Below are 26910 nucleotides of genomic sequence, written 5' to 3' on the forward strand. Positions count from 1 at the left end.
TCTCTGCAATTATTACAAATCACCAGAGGTCCATATATAATACTAGTCCCGTGCGAATAGGGCTTAAGTGCCAGATTTACTAACAGCTTGCGTCAGCGCTGACCCTCTTTTGGCGTTAAAAAACTACAGTCAGGAGACATTGAAAAATTAGATCTGAAAAGGCGTAGACAGGGTAATTTTTGCGGCTGACCTTAATGCATATGCATTTGTAGGAGTGTCCCTTTAGGTCACAGATTATGGCCGGAGAGTATTTAAATCAATCACACAAGCTGATTTACTAAGGTTTCAGCTCGTCAATGTACTAGTGTTTGCACCATTATTTACTGCCCCAAAAAAAGCACGTCTTCAACCAGACGCTAGCGGAAACGTAGATTGCGCTGGTCATTATTGAAATGATCAGGTACCTGTAGACCAGAGCGAGATAGCAAAAGCAGCACGGCCATCAAATCGCTTTGCTCGTATTTAGGGAAGCATTTAGGGAATTTTGCATTTGGGTGATGACTGTTTTATAAACAAGGCCCAGTTTGAAGCCGGATTTGCAGATCTATTGATTAAGGAAGGAGTGGCCCCAAACGATAAAGGTTCACGGTCATGCATTGTAACCGCAGGCGGTGAGTAAAACTGCTTCAAATGTCTGTGTTGTTGGCTATCGCTGCATAAGCACAGCAAGTAAACAACATGATCACATAGTTAATTTATCTATGGAGCATGCAATGTATGGTGTGTGTGTGTTTAAACACATTTGTTTAGTTGGTCACCGTTTCACAGCCGCTTTCAACGCAATAGCTCCGCACGTTTGTCATTCTTGAGCTCTGCCCACACGACACGTTTCCATCCACTCTGGTTGTTTTCTGGAAAGACTTAGTACAGCGTATCTTTATTTTATAGATATATTAAAACTATTAAAATACTATTTCTAAATACTACTCTATAGGTAATCAAGATTTACATGAGATTGACTGAATCTGAGTGTTTCACCTCCCCTTTAAAACTTCTTGTTTTCGACCAGCGGTTTTTTCTCTCTATCCTCTGCACTTCTGTTTTATCATCAATTCTCACCTAAATTTACACTTACATTTTCTTGACAAATTGTAGTTTAATTATTGGCATAATAGACACGAGCAGGTTTATTAAGCTGTGTTTAAAGAGCAAGACCTAAACATATATTTTCTTTGTTTTTCTAATCTTATAATTTTGTCTCATAACAAACATTTTATATTTTATTAAAAACATTTTATTTTGTTTTTTAAATATAGTATTGACTTGGTGCCAAAGTACTTCTGACGGTATTAAAACAATGCTTAGCAAACACTTCAGTACGAGTGAAATAATTGATCCTAAGCTTTTCTTAAGAGCCGCTGGTGCTGATCTTCACATTCTGTGCTTCGAGAAGCATGTAAGGAGAACGGCTCAGATCCATTTTTCTCAGATTCCTTTTTCTCTTTGTGGCTGTGACTACAGGTAAAGTCTCCCCTCAAACCGCCCTATGGGCCATGTTGTGTTTTTCTTGCTATACAAAGACTTCCCAGTCTCCCCTGAATGCCTGTGGCTGGAGCTGTGTGCTGGAGTAAACAATAAGGCGGTCACGTGGGCGCAGCAGCAGCGACTCTGCAGCATCTGTGGGAGCGGCTGCGCTCCTCTTACAGGCGCTGAACTTTGCTCCCTTTGGAAGGACGGCGATCAGTCCTGCCAAACCCAAGAGGCTGCTCCTCCTCTGCGCTCAGGGGCTTGTGTGCGTTTTGATGTCTCTTGTGTAACTCGAGGAACTGTGAAAGCGAGGGGTTAGAGCTTTGGCACTACCTCACAGCACGTAGTGACAGGAAACTCTGCACAAACGACTCGGCCAACTCCCCCCCTCTTTCATTCTTTGTCTCAGTCGTTCTTTACGCATACCCTGTTGCTTGTTGCTTCCCAGCTGTCTGCCTATTAGAGATCTGCTAAATAACATATTTTTGTCTTAGAATTGTATATTGTGTTTGTGTGTGCAACACACACACACACACACACACACACACACACACACACACACACACACACACACACACACACACACACACACACACACACACACACACACACACACACACATATATATATATATATATATATATATATATATATATAATACAAATTGTCAGTGTGAGCAGCAATGAAACTTTTTATTTATTATTATCAGCACAATATGCAATTAAAATGTAATAATAATAATAATCTACACTGTATAATGTCTTTCTAAAAATTTGTTTTAAAAGACATTGATTGTATTTTTATTTAATAAAATTATAATAAATTTAAAATAAAAAGTAATTTAAATATTTTTTATATATTTATGTAATAGTTTTTTGTAATAGTTTTTTTGGTTATTAGCACATATAATATTTATGTAATTTTAGTTTTTTTGTACATTTTTGTACATTTTTTGCAATTTATGTAAGTTTTTTGTAATTCGTTTTTTTGGTTATTAGCACAATATGGAATTAAAAACCCATAATATTATACAGCTGTCTTCTAAAAATATATTTTAAAATGCAAGTTGACTTTTTTTCAAATTAAAATAAAATAAAATAAATAACAATTGTGTTAGTAGGGAAGTATCAGCAATATTTTATCACTCCTATTTTTTCACAGATTTTCATGCAGATATCATGTTAGTTTTGTAACAATTTTTTATGTATTTATTTTTAATTAATTATTGGTCGATCTACAGTCTGAACATTAACTTAATTAGCCTGTCGAGTCATCATTCAGAAAACCAAATCCCTAGTTGGGGGAACTATTTTTTTATAGCCCTGCAGCTACAAAAAATGTCATGGAATTTTTTTTTAACTCTAGTATCATCTTTGTTTTTTGCCTTTTCTTTCTCTCTTTCTTGTTATATTTTCCAGATTTACATTGAATATTTACACTAGAACAAGCCATTGGCATGAAAAGCCACCGTAAAGTGTTTCAGCAGTGACAAAATGGGGTTGAAACCCTCTTGAGACTCCAGTGGCTAACTTAACCCCCATTTCAGTAGCTTGCTGTCATTCCCAGGAAAGGTAGAGCGCTATGTGACGGACATAAATACAACAGTGGCCCTCCCACAGCCACTTAAAAACAATGAGCGCGCCGTCCCTTTCCTCCCTCTGTTCTTCCTTCACTCTCAGGTGCTGAGTGGCAAAGATCCCTCTCCATCTTACTATCACGGTCTCTCTCTCTCTTACCCTCTCTTTTATGTTTGTACCCTCTCTCTCTCCCTCCCTTGCTCTCCCCCTTTGTCTCTGTGGCTCGTGTTTTTCTGCGGTGTGAGAGAACTGCGCGTCCAGCACTGTACAGGGCATTGAGCTACACCTCCTCTCGCTTTCACATTTACATAATGAACAGTAGCCTGGCGCCAGCTCTACCTTAACCAGGGCATCTGCTGCTGTTTACCAAGAGTCCGTGCACAGAATCACCATGCCTTGACGAAAACAAAGGAAAATTAGTTTACATGCTGTTACTGTATAACTTGTTTACTGTTTTGGAGATGCACCTGTTTCAATTATGTGCTCAATCACAATGTGACTCATGCATAAATCAAAAAATATGATAAGCATGAACAGAAAAAAATTAGATTTTTACATTTTGTGAATGTACATGAAGTTGCCAAGGTGTTCCTGTGTATGTTGTGATGCCTAAATCCACTTGTAACATTTAAAACAGTTGTTTATAGTTTTAGTTGTTAAATCGTCTGAAGTCTAAAGGGGACCGTCAAATTTGTGTTGCTGCCCCTTCATATCTGGTATAGTCCGTTTCTTCACCTATTTTTTTGCTGTTGCTTATATGAGGAGATTTAGTTGTAATTTGAGTTATACAGTCAAATCAAAAAATGTTCACACATCAGATATAATGTTTTACTCGTAGGTGCAGGACACTATAGTTCATTTATGTAAGTGAGGATTGCAAAGTAAAGTAAACTGTGACATAATATACCCAAAAATTCTGCACACAGTGGACTATCAGTAAAATTTATACAAATTTTGGGCCCAGAATTATTCATACAATTGAACCTGAATAAAAAAAAAATCATATCAAGATCACAATAAAAAATTGTCCAATACAATGATAGGCTCTGGATATTTTGATCGATATGGATTAGACAACAACCAGTCAGTCTGCAAGGGGCCAGTGAGGGAAACAAAAACGATTGCATAAGGAAGTTGTTAAAAAAAAGCAACACAATGTCAATTATGGAAGTCGTTTGGGTTTCTTAAAAGCAACGAAGCACAGATTAAGGACACTGAATCTGTTGTTGCAGGATCTTGAGATGCGTTTTATTGAAAGTTATACTTTTTACCATGAATGCCACGTTTTTAGAGCACAATGTCATGCTCAGGGCAAACACGTCTGTCTAGTGCATTTACATTAAAAAAATGGAAAAGTGCGTTCTGTGTGAACCGTCCCAGCAAAATATGTAGTTAGTTGGAACAAGCCTTTTCCATCGCCTTTTCCATCGCCTTTTCCAAAGCCAAAATGCGGTCCCATGTTAATATGTGAAGCATAATGACTGGTTCACAACCTTTACATTTTGCAATTTTTACTCCGATTTCTACCTCCAAATCCTTTTGTATTTGTAAAAACAGTACATAGTTAAACAGTAACATAGTATAAACCGTTTATATTTTTAAAAACAGTACATAGTTGATCTTTTTCTTTATTTTAACTAATGGTGAACTTTTTTCGTGTAGGTTGTACCTCTTCAAATATCTGAGATGTTTGCTGCCACTATTTTAAGTTGCAAGGCAACTGAACTTCTGTTGTTTTAAAGGTTCAGTGAGTACATTTTTGAAAATTGCAACCGTCTACCGCACACCCCTCCCTTTCGAAGCACATAGAGAAGCTACGGTGGCTGACACAGGACAAAGATGTCATCCTCTGAGACAGAAGAGAGTAGCTAGAGCTCTGAGCAGTTTGTCCATTTAGGGCTATTGCATTTCTGTCAATAGATCCTCATAAATATTACACAGTGAACCATTACAGGGATAGTTCACCCAAAAATGAAAATTGTCATTTACTCACCCTCAATTTGTTCCAAACCTATATGAATTTCTTTGTTCTGCTGAACACAAAAGAAGATGTTTGTAAGAATGTTTGTAACCAAGCAGAGAGAGCAACCATTCACTACCATAGTATTTTTCCCCTGCTATGGTAGTGAATTTTTGCGCTCTCTGCTTGGTTACAAACATTCTTACAAATATCTTCTTTTGTGCTTAGCAGAACAAAGAAATTCATACAGGTTTGGAACAACTTGAGGGTGAGTAAATGATGAAAGAATTTTCATTTTTGGGTGAACAATCCCTTTAAGGTAAGAAAGGCATGTTTACACAGTTAAAGGTTATTATGTTACTCTATTTTTGTTAATAAGCTATAATCTAAAATCTAATTATTGAACCCCCTGGTTTCTTCAGTCTTCAGTCCTTGTTAGGATACTCTTCAAGCTGGCAGCATTATCAAATTATAAATCGTTTGTAATGGTTGGAAGTAATTGGATATCATTATCATACTTTTTTGCCATATTTCCCAGCCCTATTTTATAAAATTAAGCACTTTAGTCACAATTACTTTTGATGGTGCTATAGAAATGCCTGTGATTGGAAGGATTTGCTTTAATTTTTACATGTAACAATTACTTAAAATAAAATAACACTGCCACAATGCAATATCATTGCATGAATAATTTGAAATACATACTTTTTTCAAAATTTGTTCAAATCCCTAATTTGACTGAAAATATAGTAACACTGATGTTGCCTTGGCAATCACCACTTTATATACTTCAAGCACGCCTTTCTATTGAGTATGTTGTGTGCGTATTGTTGTTCTACAGCTCTGTAGCAGAATGTTTGTTTCCCCCTCTCTTTTTGCATAATGTTGATAAACAGATCACATATTAATGGAAGCAATGTTCCTTTGAGCTTCTAACCACAGTCAACTTCTCACTCTTAACCATGCACCTGCCATTTTTATTACACCTCTTAGCCGGTTTTGTGTGGAGTCCGGTGAGAAATTAAAGCTGAAAACCACTATAACTCCCCTAATAAGTGTCCATAACATGCTCGCAAGTGACAGGGTCTTTGTCCAGGCCTGAGGCAGTTAGGACATGATGTTCAGGGGAAGACGTCTACCCCCACCACACACATGCTCTCTTACCCATCAGCCCCATCTCATGAAGTATGGAGTTTTATGAGGCACTCCAATACCCCCCACACTGTGTAATTGGGAGTGTCTCTGTTGTAGTGATGGCTCCCTGGGGGAGATGGGTGATGCGGGTGATGCTGGCGGGGGGATGGAGGGGGTCACGTGCCGGCGTGAGGTATGGCGGGCATGAGAATCTTTGAGAGATAGGGACACTGCCTTTGACGTTGAAGCATAGACTTTAAAAGGTACATCATTACCCATAAATCAAAGTTTGGTAGGCAGTCTGCTTCCGTTCTGTTGCTTTAAGTCTATCCAATGTGGAGAGAATGAGGCATGTCTCTAACGGGATGAAGCACAGGTGTTTTGTGGGCTTGTGCTCAATAATAATCACATTGTCACCAGTGAATTCCAGCGTGACATTTGTACTATTGACCTCAGCTTTGTGCGTATCACTATTGTTACCACAGACTGCTGCCTTCCTCCAGGGAAGTTCCTACTTGTGAGTTTAGAAGTTGTTCAGAAGATATATAAATATATATATATATACAGTGTGGAAAATAAGTATTTGAACACCCTGCTATTTTGCAAGTTCTCCCACTTGGAAATCATTGAGGGGTCTGAAATTGTCATCGTAGGTGCATGTCCACTGTGAGAGACATAATGTAATAAATAAAAAAAATCCAGAAGTCACACTGCATGATTTTTTAAACTATTTATTTGTATGATACAGCTGCAAATAAGTATTTGAACACCTGTCTATCAGCTAGAATTCTGACCCTCAAAGACCTGTTGGTCTGCCTTTAAAATGTCAACCTCCATTCCATTTATTATCCTAAATTAGATGCACCCGTTTGAGGTTGTTATCTGCATAAAGACACCTGTCCACCCCATACAATCAGTAAGAATCCAACTACTAACATGGCCAAGACCAAAGAGCTGTCCAAAGACACAAGAGACAAAATTGTACACCTTCACAAGGCTGGAAAAGGCTACGGGGAAATTGCCAAGCAGCTTGGTGAAAAAAGGTCCACTGTTGGAGCAATCATTAGAAAATGGAAGAAGCTAAACATGACCGTCAATCTCCCTCGGACTGGGGCTCCATGCAAGATCTCACCTCATGGGGTCTCAATGATCCTAAGAAAGAAGGTTCCCCTGCTTAAACCAGCGCATGTCCAGGCCCATCTTAAGTTTGCCAATGACCATTTGGATGATCCAGAGGAGTCATGGAAGAAAGTTATGCGGTCAGATGAGACCAAAATATAACTTTTTGGTCATAATTCCACTAAACGTGTTTGGAGGAAGAAGAAGAATGAATACAATCCCAAGAACGCCATCCCTACTGTGAAGCATGGGGGTTGTAGCATCATGCTTTGGGGGTGTTTTTCTGCACATGGGACAGGGCGACTGCACTGTATTAAGGAGAGAATGACCGGGGACATGTTTTTTGAGATTTTGGGGATCAACCTCCTTCACTCAGTTAGAGCATTGAAGATGGGTCTAGGCTGGGTCTTCCAACATGACAATGACCTGAAGCACACACCCAGGCTAACCAAGGAGTGGCTCTGTTAGAAGCATAGCAAGGTTCTGGCGTGGCCTAGCCAGTCTCCAGACCTAAACCCAATAGAGAATTTTTGGAGGGATCTCAAACTGTGTTTCTCAGCGACAGGTCAGAAACCTGACTGACCTAGAGAAGATCTTTGTGGAGGAGTGGGCCAAAATCCCTCCTGCAGTGTGTGCAAACCTGGTGAAAAACTACAGGAAACGTTTGACGTTTTTCAGACCCCTCCATGATTTTTAAGTGGGGAGAACTTGCAAAATAGCAGGGTGTTTAAATACTTATTTTCCTCACTGTATATATCTCTTCTGAACAACTTCTAAACTCAAAATTTATATATATATATATATATATATATATATATATATATATATATATATATATATATATATATATATATATATATATACACGCAACATTTTGCGATTGCTCAACAGCCAGAGGAAGTGAGGATGAGAGCCAGGATATCTCTGCGCCCAAGTAGCAGTGCTTCGTCATAATATTGTCCCAAGTCAGTATCTGCCTAGGAAATTGCCTAGTCTTAATCTGCATCGCTATTTGTACTCGTTGTGAATACGCAGGCCACAAGAAGTAATTAGGTGAGGGTTTTTATTTATTTATCACTTTTACTCGGGACATGTTAGCTGGCAACATAGGATATGCTTAGTGGTGAACATGGTAATCACATTTGGATCCGCAGCAAATTAATTGCTCCGAATCTGCCTGAATAAGGTGGACTCGGCCGGATTGCAAACAAACTCTGGGGCGGTTCGCTTGAGGTGTGAAAACGATCCGACCCAATTGAACAAAGTGGTATTATTATTCATAATGGGAAATGTGCTATAATTGCAATAGTGTCTGATTCTGTGAGTGATCACATTAGTTATCACAGTTGGAAACCAAAAGAGTCCCTCTTCATCTTAAAATTTTGTGTAATTTGCAAGAATGATGTCCTGATAAAGCCTTGACAGTGTTTGCGTGTCTTGGAACAGTTAACCTCTTGACAGCACTGGAAGATCCAGTGAGAGCCACAATAAGCTCATGGAGGGAACTTGTCAATCATCTTGATGGATGATGCAGAGGAAACACTGGCCAATAAGAGGACAGTTGTACTCAAACGTGACATACATAAAAACATTTTGGTGTGCTTTGAAATGTTGCAATGTGAAAGTGAACGGAACCAAGAAGAAAATACAACATTGTAACAAATAAAGTCCCCGTTTGGGAAAAAAACAAATGATCTATAGGTGTAAAAAAAAAAAAAAGCCCTTAGATACATTTCTGAAGGATCATGTGTCACTGAAGCTGGAGTAATGATGCTGAAAATTCAGCTTTATCCGCACAGGTTTAATTAATGTTTGAGGATATATTAAAATGGAATGGTAATATGTAAAAAAATTTCACAATATTACAGTTTTTACTGTATTTTTGATCAAATAAATGCAGCCTTTGTAAGCGTTTCTTTCAAAAACATGAAGTACTGGCTCTAACCTTCTGAATAATGAACATTTCTTTCCCATTGTATTCACAAAAATAGCTATAATGTAACTCATACATTCATAAACAGTCTTTTGCTGGAAACCGTTTACATGTGATGCATATCTTTATACTGATTGGTTTGTAGTTTTTTTTACATGAGTACTTAAAACCTTACCTATGTTAGTCAGCTAGACGAGGTTATCTTGTGGAAAATCTGCAGAATTTGCTGTAACTCTTTACACGATTTTCTGTAAATCTGATTTGAAATAATACTGTATGCATTGTGAATGGTGCTATAGACATAAAATATACTTATTAAGAAGATCAGTTAGCATTTTACAGTTATTCTTTAATTGATTCACCCCTAATTCCACCCCAAAAAGTTAGCTTAAAATGAATATTCACCCAAAAATCAATCCATTACTTTTTTTCTTGAAGAACAAAGATATTCTGAAGAATGTTTAAAACTACATTAAACCCCTTTGACTTTCAAATAAGTATTATATAAATAACATTAATGCATGTATAAATAATGACAGAATTAGAATTTTTAGTTAAAGAAAACTCTTAGTTTCCAGCTGGTTAATACGACATTGTAGTGCCCCATCTCATAAATAGGATGATTCTCGACGTGACTTGAAGACAACGTGAATCTGGCAGGTAGCCAGCAGGAACACACAGGCATTTATATGAGTTCAGTATTCAGGGAATAGAACGGGACCAAGTGTGATCAGCGGTCATTGTTGCCGCTGTAGACTTTATAAAGACTCCTTTTTCACGTGGTTGCCTTCTCCTTTCACCATCACCTCGCTCTTTTTCCTGACAAAAGGGGCAGCTAAATGAATTGCTTGCAGCAGCAACAAGCTCTGTATTCCCATCGCTCATTAGGTCAGACAGAAACATCAATTCTCTGAGTCCATCAAAGCAGTTGCTATGCCTGCTGAACGGCACGGCTTTTAAACATCCCAGCGCTGGCTTTGTGAATGCAGTTCAGGTACTCCGTCATGGCGCCTCTCAGCTGGGGGAGGTGACGCAAAGTCTACGGTTGGTCTTTTGCCGGTCCCTTTTGTGGGTCATATCTTTGTGTGAACTATACCACGGGATGTAGACTGAAATGTAGGGCGCCGATGCCACATCTCATAGATGCACAAGACCATATTTCACATTCATTTCTCATGAGGTGGGACAATGTTTGAGGTTTGAAGTATATAGGTTAATATACATCACTGATTCCCAACCTGGGATAACCAGTGGGTACTTAGTTGGAACAATTTAGTGTGGCAAATTAGGTCAAAGGGGAAATATGAATAATTAATTATAAATGGGTAGGGCTTTAAAGATTATTTGTTAAATATAATAAATAATTGTGTGTCTGATTTGTCCCAGTCATTACATTAGGTTTTGTCTAACCTATAAAACAGGAAAATGTAATTGATTTAAAATAAGTAATCATGCAACCCATATTTTTCATTAATGCATTCATTAAGTTGTTAAGTGACTTTTATATTATTAGGCCTGATGTGATTATTACATAATCTCCTAATCACCATTGTTTGATCTAATCACTTTTATAGTTTCATAAGTAATATATGAACACTCATGTTAAAGTATTATCAATGCTTATAATGCTTTTTTTGCATGACAGAAAATATTTTGGCCATTACTGGCTAGACCATCTTTAAATGCTATGTAAAATGCTATGTATGCTATGTAGGATTTATTTTAATTATTATCATTGATGTTATTTGTTGATATTCTAATACACACAATAAAACAATAATATTTGTGTAAATATATATATTATAGAATTATATAATATTATTTATATATATATATATATATATATATATATATATATATATATATATATATATATATATATATATATATATATAATATTTAACATTTATATAATGATCTTTTTATATAATAGCATTATAGGAAATCATTTGGTCATTACAAGTAAGACTATATTTAAATGATGTATGATGATTTAATGGTTTTGTTGTTTTAATTATTGTTCATAATGTTTTAATGTGCATCATGAAATGATAATTACTCTAAATATTTTAATAAAATAGCATAATAGCAAATATTGATAATATTCTATATAATACAAATATTTATATATTACATTACCATAGTGAGAATATTTTCAAATTGATTTATTATTCATTTCATTTTACCCCTGTGCAATATTTGTTTACAAAGGAAATTAAACATTATTGGATTCCAGGTCTGAAGTGACATTTTTTCATCAGCCAGTTTCATGATTGTGAGAGCCATAACTAACGATAATACAAAACGATATTCAGTTAAAATGAACAATTACAATTTCTGAGCACACTTCTGTTCTCAAGTGTAATTTGGGCACATATTGTAAGAAAAAAAGGTAGGAGAACACTGATATGCATGTTCAGAACAAAGATGTTCACCTGCAAATGCAGCCTCTCTGGCATTTTTCTTAGGAATTGGAATTCAATAGGAATTGTCTCCTATTTTTTTCCGTCATGTTTACTCTTCCACAGTGGCAATGTGGGATGGAGTCAGATAAAGCCTTGTTCTTTTTCTTTTCCTTCACAAACATGATCTGATCATACTGGTAAAAAAAGAGCACTATCCTGAGGTCGAGGTTAACCCTTAATACCACAGTTCTTACACACTCCATGTTTTGCAGGAATGTGAAATCCTCCCTCTTTGTGAGCATGTTTACCCTCCTCACATTGAGGAACGCTTCTGAACACTGCGGGGAACTGTAAAAACTCGACTCAGCCATGCGGGTGGGGGCAGGGGTGGCTATAAAGGCCGTATGAGTGGCCAGTATAGCCGAAACGCCGCACTGTATTTTGTCTGTTGTCTGTTTGCAGATTAGCTAGTAAACAAGGCTGTCCAGTATTAAGGGAAATCATTGTTTGACTCCAGCTTTGCGTCTGGCCGTGGGCCAGTTTTCACATGCACAATGTTTATCCATACTACAGGGAGCTGGGCGGCGTGTGTGAGGTAAGAGGAGGCTGGCTTTGGGCCGCTGCCAACCACTGTGATTTCTGGACCGCCTCGAGCATCCCTGTGTTGACCGACAGTACCCCCCTCGGCCCCTGAGATCGGCGCAGCCCACACATTCAGCGGATCCCGTGTGAGCGCTCAGCCTACGGGCGTGAGGAGAGCACTTCTGGAGCCGGGGTGGAGGGGGCGAGATGAAACGAGCGTGGCATTGAGAACAAAGAACGTGCGTGTGTTTGTGCCCTCTGTGTCAACGACACGCTCGACCTGTAATGATGCAAAGTAACAGATGATGAATGGATTAATCTTTGCTTTAATCAAATTAAAAAGAGATAATATGTGTGTATGTATATGTCAGGTTGCCAAGGTTAATGTCTCTCGACTCTCGCTCCAGAACGCTTTGCAAGTTTGCCTTCCAAAAAGAGAGAAAGGGGGAAGGCTTTCAGAGCAGTTGGGTGGTAAAGCTTGCAGTAGAGTCAGTCCTGAACGGGTCCTCTGGGAAGAGCAGATTTAAGAGGGTTTCTAAAGTCTCTATGATAGACAGGGTTCTTTTAGTCTTTTAGTTTTTAGTCTTTTAGTTTTTTAGTTTTGCATGCGCTCACATCCGAAGCATGACCAGAAAGCCAAATAACAGACAGCGAGCGGACACTAAACTGAGCTTTCTATCACGTCGTCTTGCGGTTGAACAGAAACAAAGTTATCAAAAATGCCCGTCTTGTTGAGTATCCTTTTAAAAAAATGGTTTAAAGGTCCCTTTCTTCGCGTGTTTTTGAAGCTTTGACTATGTTTACAGTGTGCAATATAACATGAGTTCATGTTTCGCATGTAAAAAAACACAGTATTTTTCACACAATTGACTTATCTGTGCAGCGCTGTTTCCTCTGTACTAAAAACGGCCTGATGATTTCCTTGTTCTATGAAGTCCCGCCTTCAGAAACACGTAACGAGTTCTGATTGGGCCAGCGCTTCCCGTGTTGTGATTGGACAGCAGCTTAGCGCACTTTGCCCGGAAAGGTCCCGCCTCTTACCATAACGGGGAGATGCAAGCGCTGAATGCGCGCTCTTCTCCACGTGGGAGAGCAACAAGACCACGCCCCCTATTTTGCGTGTTCTTGTGGGCGGAGGGTTAGTCAACAAACGGTTCTAGTGACGTCATTCATGAAGGAAGTGCAGGGGTGTAGTCCAAACCAGCCGTTCGCTGTAGGCTTTGAAAGGGAACTTCTGTTAAATAAAATATCTCCCTTGGCATTGAACTTTGAGCTTTATAATTTTACAGGTATTGTTTATGCTCTAATAGCAACATATCACACTAACTAAAGTTTGAAAGATGGAATCGCGAAGAACGGGACCTTTAAGTGAGTGTAATCGTTCAAGAAGGACAATGCAAGTGTGTCAGTATTGGATCAGTGCTAGAGGTGGGGGAGAAAATTTGATACAGCATAGTATCGCAATATTTTGTGTGGCAATATTGTATCGATACAAGGATGGCAAATATTGATATATTTTCAGGAACAACCGAAAAATAGATAATTTATTTTATAAAGTTTTAAATTTCAATATTTTTCTTAAATAAACGCATTGCTTCGCTTCTGAAGCCATTTAATAACTCGCCAGAGCCATGTGGAGCAGTTTTATGAAGGACAGATGCACTTTTATGGACTTAAAAAATGACCCATCAGTCACTGCCATTAAAAAGCTTGGTAGAGCCAGGACATTTATATAACTCTATTTGTCTGAAAGAAGAATGTCATGATATACACCTAGGATGACTTTAGGGTGAGTAAATCATGTGTTCATTTTTGGGTGAACTAACTGTTTATGTCACCAGCCATTGGCAGGTGTGGCAATAAGTTAGTATTAGGCCTTATTTGGAGAATTACATTACTTTCAGCTTTTGTTGTGTCCATCATTTCAAGAGCAAAAATGCTCTTTCTTGAAGATTGTATTCTATCCTATTATCAAACTTTACAGAAATATTTTGTAATTGTAATTTCTTAACTATTTTAAATAAATGCTTTCGTATAAATACATGATTTTGTTTAAATAAATGTTTTTTATGTTCTGTTCATCAAAGAATTCTGAAAAACATGCATCATGGTTTCCACAAAATAATTAAGTAGCAGAACTGTTTTCATCATTAACAAAGATAAGATAATATTGGTAAATACTCCTTGAGAACCAAATCAGCATATTAGAATGATTTCTGAAAAGATCATGTGACGATGAAGAATGGAATAATTATACAGAAAATTCAGCTTTGCCATCACCGTAATATATTTTAAAATGTTACCAAATAGAAAACAAATGTGTAATAATATTTCACAATAACTGCAGCCTTGATAAGCATTAGAGGTGTTTTTTAATTAGAAAACACACTTTAAAAATGGACAATGATAGTTGCAACCGAAAAGATAAGATAAATAATAATATATGAGCACAACATTATGGAGCACTGTAAAATTTTAGAGGTGACTCTAAAAAGTAATGCATTACAAATATGATTTAAGTGGTTGGAAAATAGCTTATATATGCAGTATATGCACTTGACTGCTCCCCAAATATGTATTGATGTGCTAAGTTAATGCTTGCTCAGTAACCATAAACAAAAACGAAATCGCTCTTTTATAGTCAGTGAAGCCGTCTACATTGGATGCCATTTACAACACATTTCGTAGGCTATAGTTTTCTGCTTGTGTAAATTTTAAATTGCACCACAGGTATAAATGGCAGAACACATTTGTACTGCCATACTATGTATATATACACACATGATCTTTTCAGAAATCATTCTAAAATGCTGATTTGGTTCTCAAGAAGTATTTACCATTATTATCTTATTGTTAATGATGAAAACAGTTCTGCTACTTAATTATTTTGTGGAAACCATGATGCATGTTTTTCAGAATTCTTTGATAAACAGAACATAAAAAAACAGCATTTATTTCATAATAACAATTACTAAATATTTCTGTAAAGTTTGATAATAGGATAGAGCATTTTTGCTCTTGAAGTGATGGACACAACAAAAGCTAAAAGTAATGTCAATTCTCCACTGTACTATATATATATATATATATATATATATATATATATATATATATATATATATATATATATATATATATATATAAAATATAGTACAGTTATACCACCTGAGCTGCAGTGTAATGATTGCACAGGAAATTGAAAGATATCAGCCCATATATGTCTCAGCTATTTTATCTTTTAAAGGTATGTGATGGTGATTGGATCTTCGCACGGCCGTAGATAAACGCGGAGGGCTCGGTCCATGACCATATCTGATTAGTATCTGACAGTCAGAGGTCACAGTCACAATGCTACATGTTTATAGCAGGTTAACGTTTTATAATGCCTCAATGTCTCATGCATATTTGTCCCATGTCGTATGCAGATTTTTATGTGGATGCCAGCGATAACAGAACATAGGAGCTCACGCCAGGAGGCTTGAGGTGTCTGATTTATTGCCCGTTATTTAGAAGGAAATGAGCGTCATACACTAGTGACTGTAATAAACGATAGACGGCCCAGCTCGAACCAACTTCAAAGGAATCTCTCCGCTCACTCCTGTTCTTGCTCAAAACCGAACAGGAAGGGGACGGCTGCAGGGGAGGAGCTGCGTACTCTGGTTTTTCGGGGAATTCCCCTGATTTCCCCAGTGCTATTTCAGAGTAATCAGTGTTTACAGACACTGAAATGCTCTCTAAATTCTGAATGAAATGTAGTTTGTTTTCGATCGTATTGGTATGTTGAAGTGGAAGTGGCGCTGGTATTTTGTCAAACATTTATAGTGACACAGTTGCAAGGACAAATGGCCTGAATGAGTCCACAGTGATTAAATGCTTTGAGACCCAAAGACTGATATTGGCTTTGAAAAAAGTGACTGTAATCCAATCAGTTGTTATTATATCCCCCTAAACCACCGTTATTTTTTAAACTGGAAACATCTTTTTAGTTTTCTGGCACTGCAGGCACATGCCTCCCCGATTGACTAATTAAACACAAAGGTCCAGATGTCTGAAGGTACGTAGGATAGCCTTTCTCTGGCCACCCGCTCTATCATTTGTCTTGTGAGTTTGGACAGCTACAAAAGTTGGCACATCTGTCCATTGAATCGCAACAGATGTCTGCAGACTGCCTCCCTCTCCTGGCTGGCGGCCATCTCACGAATTTACCCCCATGACCAAAAAAACCCATTGACGTTTGGCTTCCTGCAAATGAGGGAGGCCATTGGAAGAATTAACGCGTATTAATGACTCTTAAATCTGGGTAATTCATACCCAGGCTCATTTCTACAACATGGTCATTCATTTATGCCTGCCTGATTGGAAATGAGCAGAAAGAGCAGGATCATATTGTCCCACTCCTATTGAGATGTCAACAGAGATGGGAGATGGGAGAGCCATCCAAAGAGATATAGCGCAGGCTTAGTTCACAGCAGAGTGTCTGTTTTTCTGTTATTTTTCTCTTTTTGAGAACAGTAACATTCCCTTTGTGTTTTTCCAGCTTAATGGTTGAAGATATTCTAGTGATGATGGCATGGGCCATTATTAGAGATAATTTTACATCTTGCAAAATTACATCTTTTCATAATCTTCTAGTCAAAAGTCCTGTGTAATTAGGCTAGTTTATGGTCATGATCACCAGAGACTGATCAGATGTTTTTTAGGGGGACATGCATCAGTATTGATGGATTATTAAGACACGTCCTCTGCCGAACTCGCTAATAAACTAGTTCATTCCAAACCATTCCTAACCACCGTATATCAATTTGCAAATGTTTTTTTTCTTTTTTTTAATCATCACACTATATGAATCAGCCCTCATACAGTTTATGTAGAATGGGTGAACTTTGTGGATGAGCACACAGATGTGAAACTATAGACTGTGACATACTTTCACACTTGCGGTTTAGTTCGAAACGGGGCACAGTTCACATGAAGAATTGGTTATGTGAAAGCTGTCATGTGGTCCCGTGTGCAAACTAGGGTATCGAACCATCTGAGTTTGGCTGCATTAGAACTGAGGCGCGATTCACATGAATGTGAAACCGAAAGACTGCTTGTTCAGGAAGCTAAGTAACTTGCGCTTTAGCCAATGAATAAGTCATTAGTTCAACAAATCACAAGCAAGGTATGACAGTGGTGATGATTTACCTTGGACATGCGAGAGTAGCCTACGTGCAGTGTAATTGCAAATAGTGAGTGCAATCACAGTGGCTAATGAATGGCTCGCAATCCGCTTTCTCCTCAAAAGTGTCCGTTAGCAAGCAGCAGAAAGCCGCCTTCATGCGACACAAAGTAAACCCACAGCAAACGTGCGCAGTGTGAATGCCCTCTTAGTCTCCTGTCAAATGCATATTTTGGAGATCTATGTATTGCCCAGTTTCTCGTTTAATTACTATTCATAAATGTGTGGCCGGCTTCACTCCCGTGACTTGATAAGGACACTAATGACTCATGTGATTTGGGACTTTAGAGATCCTTTTTTGAGTGGCAATATATCACATGGTAATTACACAGGATCTAATGCATTTCTTGAAATTTACAATATTCCATTGGATGAGAGATATTAAAGTACTTAATTAGCCGTCATCCAGGAGCACCAGCGTGGCATTATCTGGAAAGCTCCATCACTCCCAGTGTGCTCTCCCAAGGTGACCAGGAAGTAGCTGTAATAGTGGGGTCCTGGGAAAAGCGGCATCGTTGGCAGCCTACCGTGATTTATCCGAAAGCCGTAATGACATCATACTCGCCGCATGAGAAACATAAATTAGGCCTATCTCTAATGGAGGTCCCGGGCTTCTCTGTCAGCCAGAGGTCTCTCTCTTTCCCCGTCTCGCTCTCATATGAGATTTCATGCTGTGCCTTTGGCGGAGCAGCTCAGGGTTTCCCAGGAGAGAATGTGCTCCTGTGAGCTGACAGGTGAGAAGATTTATTACTCCTTCCACACGTCAACGCATTCATTGTCCATCCTTCAATCACAGGCATAAAATACCCAACTGAGATTTTACAGATGTCCTTTACTGAATAAAAACAGTGACATGTCTTTCATGCAGCCCTTTTTCATTGTTTAGAATCCGGTAAACGGCGCAACATCAGCCGGGTTCGTCCCCAAAGCGGATACGGGTTGCGTTCCGATATCATCATTCGCCATCATGCTATCGTAAAGAGACGTGTTACACTGCATCTGTGAGTGATGAGAGTCATCTGTCAGGACAGATGTTCCTGTTCTGTCCATCAAAGGAATGCTTTGTGGTGCAGCTTTGGAGATCCCAAAACAATGAACGGAGCAGCTGGTCATGGAAGCTCGGAGCAATGTGTATATCATTTTTGTGGCCTGAATCAAGGAGGTCTTTAATACCTAACCATTAAGGCCCCAAATATACTCAAGGCACAGTCCTTTTTCAGTCTTCGCTTAGAGGTAAAAACTAATTTGAAATACCTGAGAGTGGTATACCATCCCAATGTTTAGAAGAATATGTAAATATGTGCTGCACTCAATCCCCTCAGAAAATTAACACAACAAAAATGGCAGCAGTGAGAAAAAAGCAGTTATGAAAGCATCTGATCAAAGTAATGTTTAAGCAATGTTTCTTGCTCTTGCAGGAAATCTGAGGAGGAGGTGGACATGGACAAAGTGACCGCTGCCATGGTGTTGACCAGCCTGTCCACTAGTCCTCTGGTGCGGAGCCCTCCTGTAAAAGTTAGCGGTAAGTAAAATTAGATCATAACTACACCGTGATCTCAGCCCTCATGAAGTCATTTTCACACCCTCTGCTCTGAGCTGCAGAAACGGCTTGCTGTTCACTCAGCTATTTCCTGTTTTCACTGTCACATGCGCATGAAAAACTGTCACATGAGACAGCAGTGCATTAGTTCAGCCATCATGAGACTAGCCTTTTCTGTCTTAAAACTGTCATCTACTAACAACCTAAAGAGGCCATATTCTACAGTTCTGTAGCATTGCATTTTATTCCCTGAAGTCCTATTTAATGCTTGTAAAGGTGTCTTGCACCAAAACAGTCATAAATTAGTTTAGATTTATACCCTCTCTCTGACCTTTCACTCTTTTTGTTGATAAGGTACCTTTAAGTGTTCTACATTTAGTTTATTGCTTAAATGTTTTGTTCTTGCGAATTATAAAATTATAATAATAGTGCTTCTTGAGCTGACATGCCATAACAAATTAAGAATTCTATATATTAACCTCCTCTGTTATGATTGGCTAACCTTTTTTTTTTCACCCATATATTTTTGTGGTGAAAAGAGACTTTGGAGTAAGCTAACAATTACACAAAAAAGGAAAAATACAATATCATCACATTTTCAAAAATATTATACAGTAAATATAACGGACCACGTTATCATGTGATTGTGACCTATATGTTTATACATACAAAAATACTTTGTCTACATAATATTTCTAGACAAATAATGAGTTGTTGACGAAAGATGTAACCTATTTGGCTCACCCCTGGATGAACCCGGGAATTTCCTGCTGATTCCCATTCTGAAAGTTATTTTAGTGCTCTTTATATACTATTATAGTATTTTATTTTTCAGTTTTCATTAAAAAAACAACAACAGTTATGTGCTATGTCATTTTCATTTTCAGTAGTTTTAGGTTATATTTCTGTTTTAACTTCAATGTTTAGTCATTTTAGTTCTTCAAAATATATCATTCTGTTAGTTGTCAAGGCAACAGTTCTAATTTTAAAGTTTTTAGTCTATTATTTATAGATTATTTGTTAACAAAAACTATTTTTATAGGTTTTTTTAGTTACCAACAGCAGCACTGCTCGGAATAATTAATAATTATTTTAAGTTAAAGCTACACTGTGTGGTATTTTCCCACATCTAGCAGTGTAAAGGTATATGACCATCCAGTGAATATTAGTTTCTGTTCCTCTCAATTCCGATTTCGTTTTAACTCCTACGGTGGCCAATTTAGTCCAAGATTAACATGGCTTCCAGTTCCACCTTGTCCATGAGTGCCATCGAGTGTTAAAACACGAAAGGCGAAGCTTGAATTTACAGATATGTCCCTCTTTGGCTAATGTAGTTTCAAGATGGAGGGGCAACATGGCGACCGGGTTTCGAACCCCTCACCCGTATGTATTTTCAATGGCATATTATAAACTTACGAGAACACTTTATTACTTGGAGGAGTAAATATACATTAATGAGCACATATATTTTTGAAAAAACTAAGTGTTTTTAGCTAAGAATAAACAAAAAAAGTTACACAGTGTAGCTTTAATAAACTGTGTTCATGGCTGATCATTTTCTAATGAGCTCAATTCTGAAAAACAATCATGTTTTCTTAGCTTTACCCAGGGCAGAAAGTCATATATTAAAACTAGACACTATAATTATATAGATTTCTGGTGAAACTGCTCTTCATTTAGTCCACCGCTTAACAATCACTTTAATTCTCCATGTGCAGAAGAGCAAAAATAGACTGTGCAGAAACGATTGCTGCACTGCTGCACTGCTGCATCTGCAGCGATCCCGCTCCTGGAATGCATTGGTGGACTGCATCCATGTTCAGTGTGAATGCTCTAACCTGTTAACAGCATACACACTACAAATGGATCTTGTGGAAAATGGTCATTAAAGGGGCAGCATGATGTAAAACTACATCTTACCTCACATTTAGAAAAACAAGGCAACATATTGGATAGCACTCTCATCGTAGAAGTGGAAAAACAAAGTTTTGTATGATCCGCAAGATTTAAATGCAAAAGAAAAGGCATGGGAGTCAGCTGTTAGTGTGAATGTTTTTTTTTAAAGTGCCCCAATTATGCAATTTTAATGGTTCCTGATTGTGTTTTGGAGATCTCCTACAAGTTTACATGAATCCAAGGTTAAAAAAAAATCTCACATTGCGCCCCACCTCATTTCTCAAATAGTTTGAAAACGGTTTGTTCGAAGAGTCTTCCGACTCTCTAAACTCCTTTCCGGGAGCCTTCTCTGCTCTGATTGGTCAGATGACCCTGTCTGTTGTGATTGGTGTCAGAAAAAAAATGGCTATTACAATATCAGATTTTTAGCTCTGGAGGCTTCCTCAGCACTTGATATACAGGGATACAAACAGTAACAATCAGTTTCACCGTATTCATTCCTCATCCTTTTAAAATGCATACGAAGTGGATTTGCAGTGCTAAAATCAGCTTCTTCTCGACATATTGATAAAACAACCCAAACACTTCCAGGCCTTAGCTACGACTACAGTGTTTGAGGGCAGCTCAAAGTAGACATTAAGCTAATGTGTTACATTGTTACGTAGGTACAACTTACATTGTTACATTAGTATGTAACAGGAAGTAAGACTGGAATTGATCGTCGACTACTCGTTTCGGCCGTTCAGAATCGATTCTTTCTTTTAGGAGACAATAACTTTATTTGTTGTGCACTTTGATCTTTAAAAATCTTTAAAAAGATTGTGTCAAAAAATTAAAAAAACATAATAGGGGCACTTTCAAAAGTTTGTGATGTTACCTTTCAATGTAGGAGAAGTACCATATGTTTACAGTGTATGCACCATGTAAAACGAATGTTTCTTTGCTGTGTAAAGCATTCATTATCATGAAAATAATGAATACATGGATAACTATTAGTTGTATTATTACTATTAGTTGTTGTGGTACTCAGCGGCACACTGCAAACGCATCTTGTGCGAAAGCATAATGAGCCTGTGCTGCTTCTGGACTGCATACATACTGCAAACGGATCATGTGTGAAACGGGCGCGAGACCATGATGAAGATGTGTTATAACTTTTGAAGACCTTTAATGGAGCACTATAATTGGGGGTTTTATGTAATATAATTAGGACTTTAACTTTCTGTTATGACAGTGTGTTAAAGCACTACTGCACACTGAGAATTTCATAAACTAACATGACGTTAATGTCTTTTCACTCCTCATTACACTTAATTGAAAGTTTAGTGTATTATAAAGCAGTATATATGTCGGGATGATAATTATTATTGCACTTAATGTGTCTTCACTGTGTTCCATGCTCTCAATACAGAAGGTCTAAATGGCTCCTGGAAGGACGGAGGTTTCACTCCATCCAGCTACAGTAGCAGCGGATACTGGAGCTGGAGCGCACCCAGTGACCAGTCCAACCCATCCACGCCATCCCCGCCCCTGTCAGCTGACAGCTTCAAGCCCTTCCGGATGCCCAGCCTCAGCGGCCCGCCAGACGACAACATCGATGAGCATGATGGCAACAGCTTGCTGTTCGACGAACCCATCCCCCGCAAACGCAAGGTTGAGCCACTGTCATCTCACCTTCACTTATGGAGATTTGATCAGGCGTAACTTAGTTAAGTGCTTCTATAGGAAGAATGGATAAAGGAAGATAATACATTTACAATGAGCGGCACACAAATCCGCAGCCGTCTGTGTCCCTGGCACAGTTTGTAATCCTTGAAGTAAATTTCAAATGCAATTTAGAATGAGACAAAGACTCTTGTGTGGGTGCTGAATACTTCATGTTTATGCTAGAGGTGATTTGCATATTCATTGGCACCATGAATATCGAATATCTGCAAAAAATAAGTGCCAGTATTATAGGTTTATTTTTAATTGTGGCTAGTGTAAATGGGGTTCAAATGAAGAGAAAGAAAGTTAGAGGTGGTTACAGTGTATTTAGTATAATTTTAACACTTTGTGCTTAATTGTATTTTATGTATAGAGTGAATAATAATTTCAATTTTGGTTGCACAATAAACTGTTCCTGAGATTTCATATATCTTGACTCCTTTAAGCCGTGTGACCACCAAAGCGTTTTTAGCCAGCTGAAAACGCTAGGCGCTCTGCTGAAAACGCCTCGCTGTGAGCGCTTGAGAGCGCTTGAGAGCGTTTTGGCAGGTGGCGTTTTTTCCTCAGTTGAGACTCTTTGCTTATGATACGGAAAATCAGCGGAAGTCTTTCTAATTTCACAGGAAGTTTGTTCCTGTATTGATTCTATATAAAATTGCAGATACAATGTAAAGTATTTGCTCTCGCTCTTTATTATTTTAAAGCTCGTTATTATTGCTTGTTATCATCTGATGACGACACGCAGAATGTGGCGGTTGGTCTGTGTTGTGTTTGTCCCGGCCCTCCTCCACTGTGATTGGACGGCTGAGTGAAAAGTGATGAGCGCTGCGTTTTACTCAAATTTGAACATTCTTCAACTCTCGGCGACCAGTAAAAAACACAGAGCGCTCAGCGCTTGAACGTGAAATACTCGCTCAGCGCCTCGGTGCGCTCCAGGCGTTCTAAAAACACAGCGCTTCCATTGAAAACAATTGAAAATGCCTGCCAGCAGTGTGAAAAAACGCTTTGGTGGACACACGGCCTTAGACTTGGGAAATTGCTCGACATTCAGCATATTGATTTTTTTTTTTAAAAACACTATTGGACAATTTCAATCAGGCCAATCAGAAACAGGTTGACTCTTAAGTTATGGGTGTCTACAATATCTAGCAGCAATCAAACACTAGTTAATGCCATTATGCCTTCTTTTCTAGGGCTGTTAATGTATGTGATTCAAGTGGACTATTGTAAGGGGAACGTTTCAATGTGGTCAGTTACAAAAATATAAATTTAGACTAATTAACAATAGGGCCCAAAACACATTTCAATTGCTATTTATTTAAACAAATTAATAAATGAATACAACAGCCTCCTACAAACTAGGAAAGGAACCGGCTCATAAGAGTCATTTGTTTGTGAATAGGACTACACTGGATGTGCGATGTGTTTTTGAAAATAACTCACTAAAAATAACCGGTTCAAAAGAGTCATTTGTTTGTAACAGATCATAAAGTGTAAGGTAGAAACTGGAATTTTAACAGTCAATTTTGAGAATGTTCTAATCAAAGAACTGCAGCAAACTAGCACAAAAACGTGACTGTTAAAAATTTTCCTTGTGTATTTCAATGCACTTTTAGAAATCTGCAATTTGATTCAATTATTTTATATGATTGACAGCCCTGAATTTAGGGTGTAAAGTGTAGAGTAAACTAGAGTAGATGTGTAAAAGTGATTTATATCCGGTCTCATACAAGAATTGCAGACAGATAATTTGAGAAGTCATTGGGACATATTTCTTTACTTTTAATAACACACTGTCCTCTCTGGGATGTGGCTCATTTGGAGGTTCCATTACTAGACATGATGATGCTGTGTAGAGAGGCAATTTACTTGTCTTTACGAAGATAAGTTACCAATGCACTAGGCTGCTCACAGGCACCAATCTACTTTATCTTCCAGTTTGTCAGGCTCATGTCAGGTGCATCCCTGATTCTGTCAGTCTTCCCTCATTTGTGGGAATGAATAGACCTCCTTTATCTCAGTTATTGTCTCTCTAGCTCAGGATTCCAGGACAAAAGCAGTAGCAGTGTTTCTCAGTGCCTTGATTTCATTATCACTACTATTATCCTTGCATCTCCTGCCATTGACATAAATATATTACATTTTTGTTGCATTTTGTATTATAATAACTTAGATTTATTTTATTTCAACTATTTGCCAAAGAAAATTTTTAATGGACATTTTTAATGGAATAATATATAGGTTTTTAAACAACGAGAAAAAAAATGTAGGCAGAACATTTGTATTATTATTTTACAATGTTGTAATATATTTATAAACTATAATAGTATCTCAATGTTTAAATAACACTGAGAATGTGTACATTTAAAGCTGTTTATGTTTTATTTCTAAAAAAAAATATATAACAAGTCATATTTACAGCCCTTACAAAACATACGGTGACAATACCTTCACTGTAAAAAAAAAACTAAAACATGCATGAACATTTTCTAAATTGATTCTAAATTGATTTCTTGACTGATCACATCTAAATTTTTGAATTTACTTATTCAGTTGGCTGAATTTAAGTTCTGTGAATTAATGCAATTTCACAGAAATTCAGTTCGGCCAACTGAAAAATGTAGATGTGATCAGTCACTTGAAATTTTTCAATTGGAGACCTAATTTTTTTACAGTGTTGGTGGTTCTCATATGAGATGGTAATACTGTGGTACTTTGATTGCCGTTTTTCATATATTTACATGGCCACTTCAAGGTACTTTAAAAACACCTTAAAACAATAGTGTTACCATAAAAAACTGTGGTATTACTATTACTATACTGAATATTTGCCATATTCATCTACAGTGGTACTTACAACCTTTACAAAAATTACTTTGACGGTACCATGGTACAGTGATATTTTCATGTAATAATATTATGGTACTCTTCATTTCTCATTTTAGTGTTGTACATCATGGTGTTTCGATGGTACTCCAAAGTATTTAAAAAAAAAGCTTAGTAATAAACATTTAAAAAGTGCTATGGTACTGTTTACCTTTTATGTGCTGATAGGTGGTGGCAAATATTATGTCCATAAAACATGGTAAAACCATACTTCCATAAATAATGTGCTACTGAATGATTTCCCTATTTAATGGCATTTACACACTCAATGGTACTTAAAATAACACCGTGGCACTACCATGGTACATTACCTTGGTTACCATGTCCTAAAAACCTTGGTAGTACCATTTTAGCTAAGGATTTCACACCATTTCCTACAGATAAATCTAATTAATAATGCTGTTGATGAAGAAATGAAATACCTTTTAGATGCATTTCTAGGAATTGCTGTGAAATCATGAGCTGCCTCCAAACGCATCAGTCAGTCATTTCTCAGCGTCTTTCCTGGCAGCAGCTTCTAAAGAGTCTCTCCTAATAGAAGAAAAATGGCAAAGCTTTCTGCTTTGACCTTCAGCTGCCTTCTAGAGAGTTGATTTTAACATGAGGACACCAGGCAGCTTGAACTGTTGTTAATTAGTAGCTGGTTTATAGCACTGGGAATTGCGTCGCTGTTGTCATCTAGGGACATGGTGAACCGATTATGCGGGAACGAGCTGCTTTGTTTGCCAGACCAACACAATGGCCATCCAGAGAAAATTAAATTAGCGTCACGACAATGGTAAACAAACTACCACACGCCGCACCGCATAAAAGCATACGTCGAGAGATCGAAGTATCAAGACTTTCAGCTTCACTTATGCTTTCAACTCGAGTGCAGTTTTAACACAGGAGCTGCAGCTCACAAATGACAATTGTGTAATTAGAGCAGACACATTGTGTGAAAAATGACATGAGGTTTGAAAGACTGCGCTATAGTGTCACTCTCAATGCCGACCAATTACCAGCCTCAGAATAGAGCAAGAGAGACGTCTAAGGTGAGCGTCCTGCTGAGGCTCTGGGTTTCCGCTCTCACCCCTTGTGTCAGTCTTTTGTGAGCATCTGAATGCTGGGTAAAAGAGGTCTGCCAATTGATGTGGATTAGTGTACTCACTTTGCACCTGTGTCCTTGACAGAACTCCATGAAGGTGATGTTCAAGTGTCTGTGGAAGAACTGCGGGAAGGTCTTGAGCACAGCCGCCGGGATCCAGAGGCACATTCGAACCGTCCATCTGGGGTAAGGCACAAAAAATAGTCGTATTCACTAACCACCCACAATACATTTTAAACAGGTGCTGATATTCGGTGGTGCGTCATATTTAAATGAAGTCATTGCCATTATTTTCTGCCCAAGCACACCTCATTTTATGTCAGTTAGGCTTGTTATAGATTATGCCTTATTTCCCTGGAGGAATAACGGTAATGCAAATTGTTAATCAGAGGGGTA

The 26910-nt window shown here is 37.9% G+C and overlaps 1 protein-coding gene across 2 annotated transcripts in view; it reads left to right on the forward strand.

The window, feature by feature from the left end:
- Nucleotides 1-26910, forward strand: part of znf704 (zinc finger protein 704) — a 70147-nt gene that overhangs the window by 28060 nt on the left and 15177 nt on the right. For both annotated transcript variants that reach the window (XM_067426574.1, XM_067426573.1), the window contains exons 3-5: nucleotides 18817-18920; nucleotides 22246-22487; nucleotides 26600-26700. In XM_067426574.1, coding sequence (XP_067282675.1) covers nucleotides 18817-18920; nucleotides 22246-22487; nucleotides 26600-26700 — 447 coding nt within the window. The remainder of the gene's footprint in view (nucleotides 1-18816; nucleotides 18921-22245; nucleotides 22488-26599; nucleotides 26701-26910) is intronic.

The sequence above is a fragment of the Pseudorasbora parva genome, chromosome 19 (assembly GCF_024679245.1).
Source record: "Pseudorasbora parva isolate DD20220531a chromosome 19, ASM2467924v1, whole genome shotgun sequence".
NCBI lineage: Eukaryota > Metazoa > Chordata > Actinopteri > Cypriniformes > Gobionidae > Pseudorasbora > Pseudorasbora parva.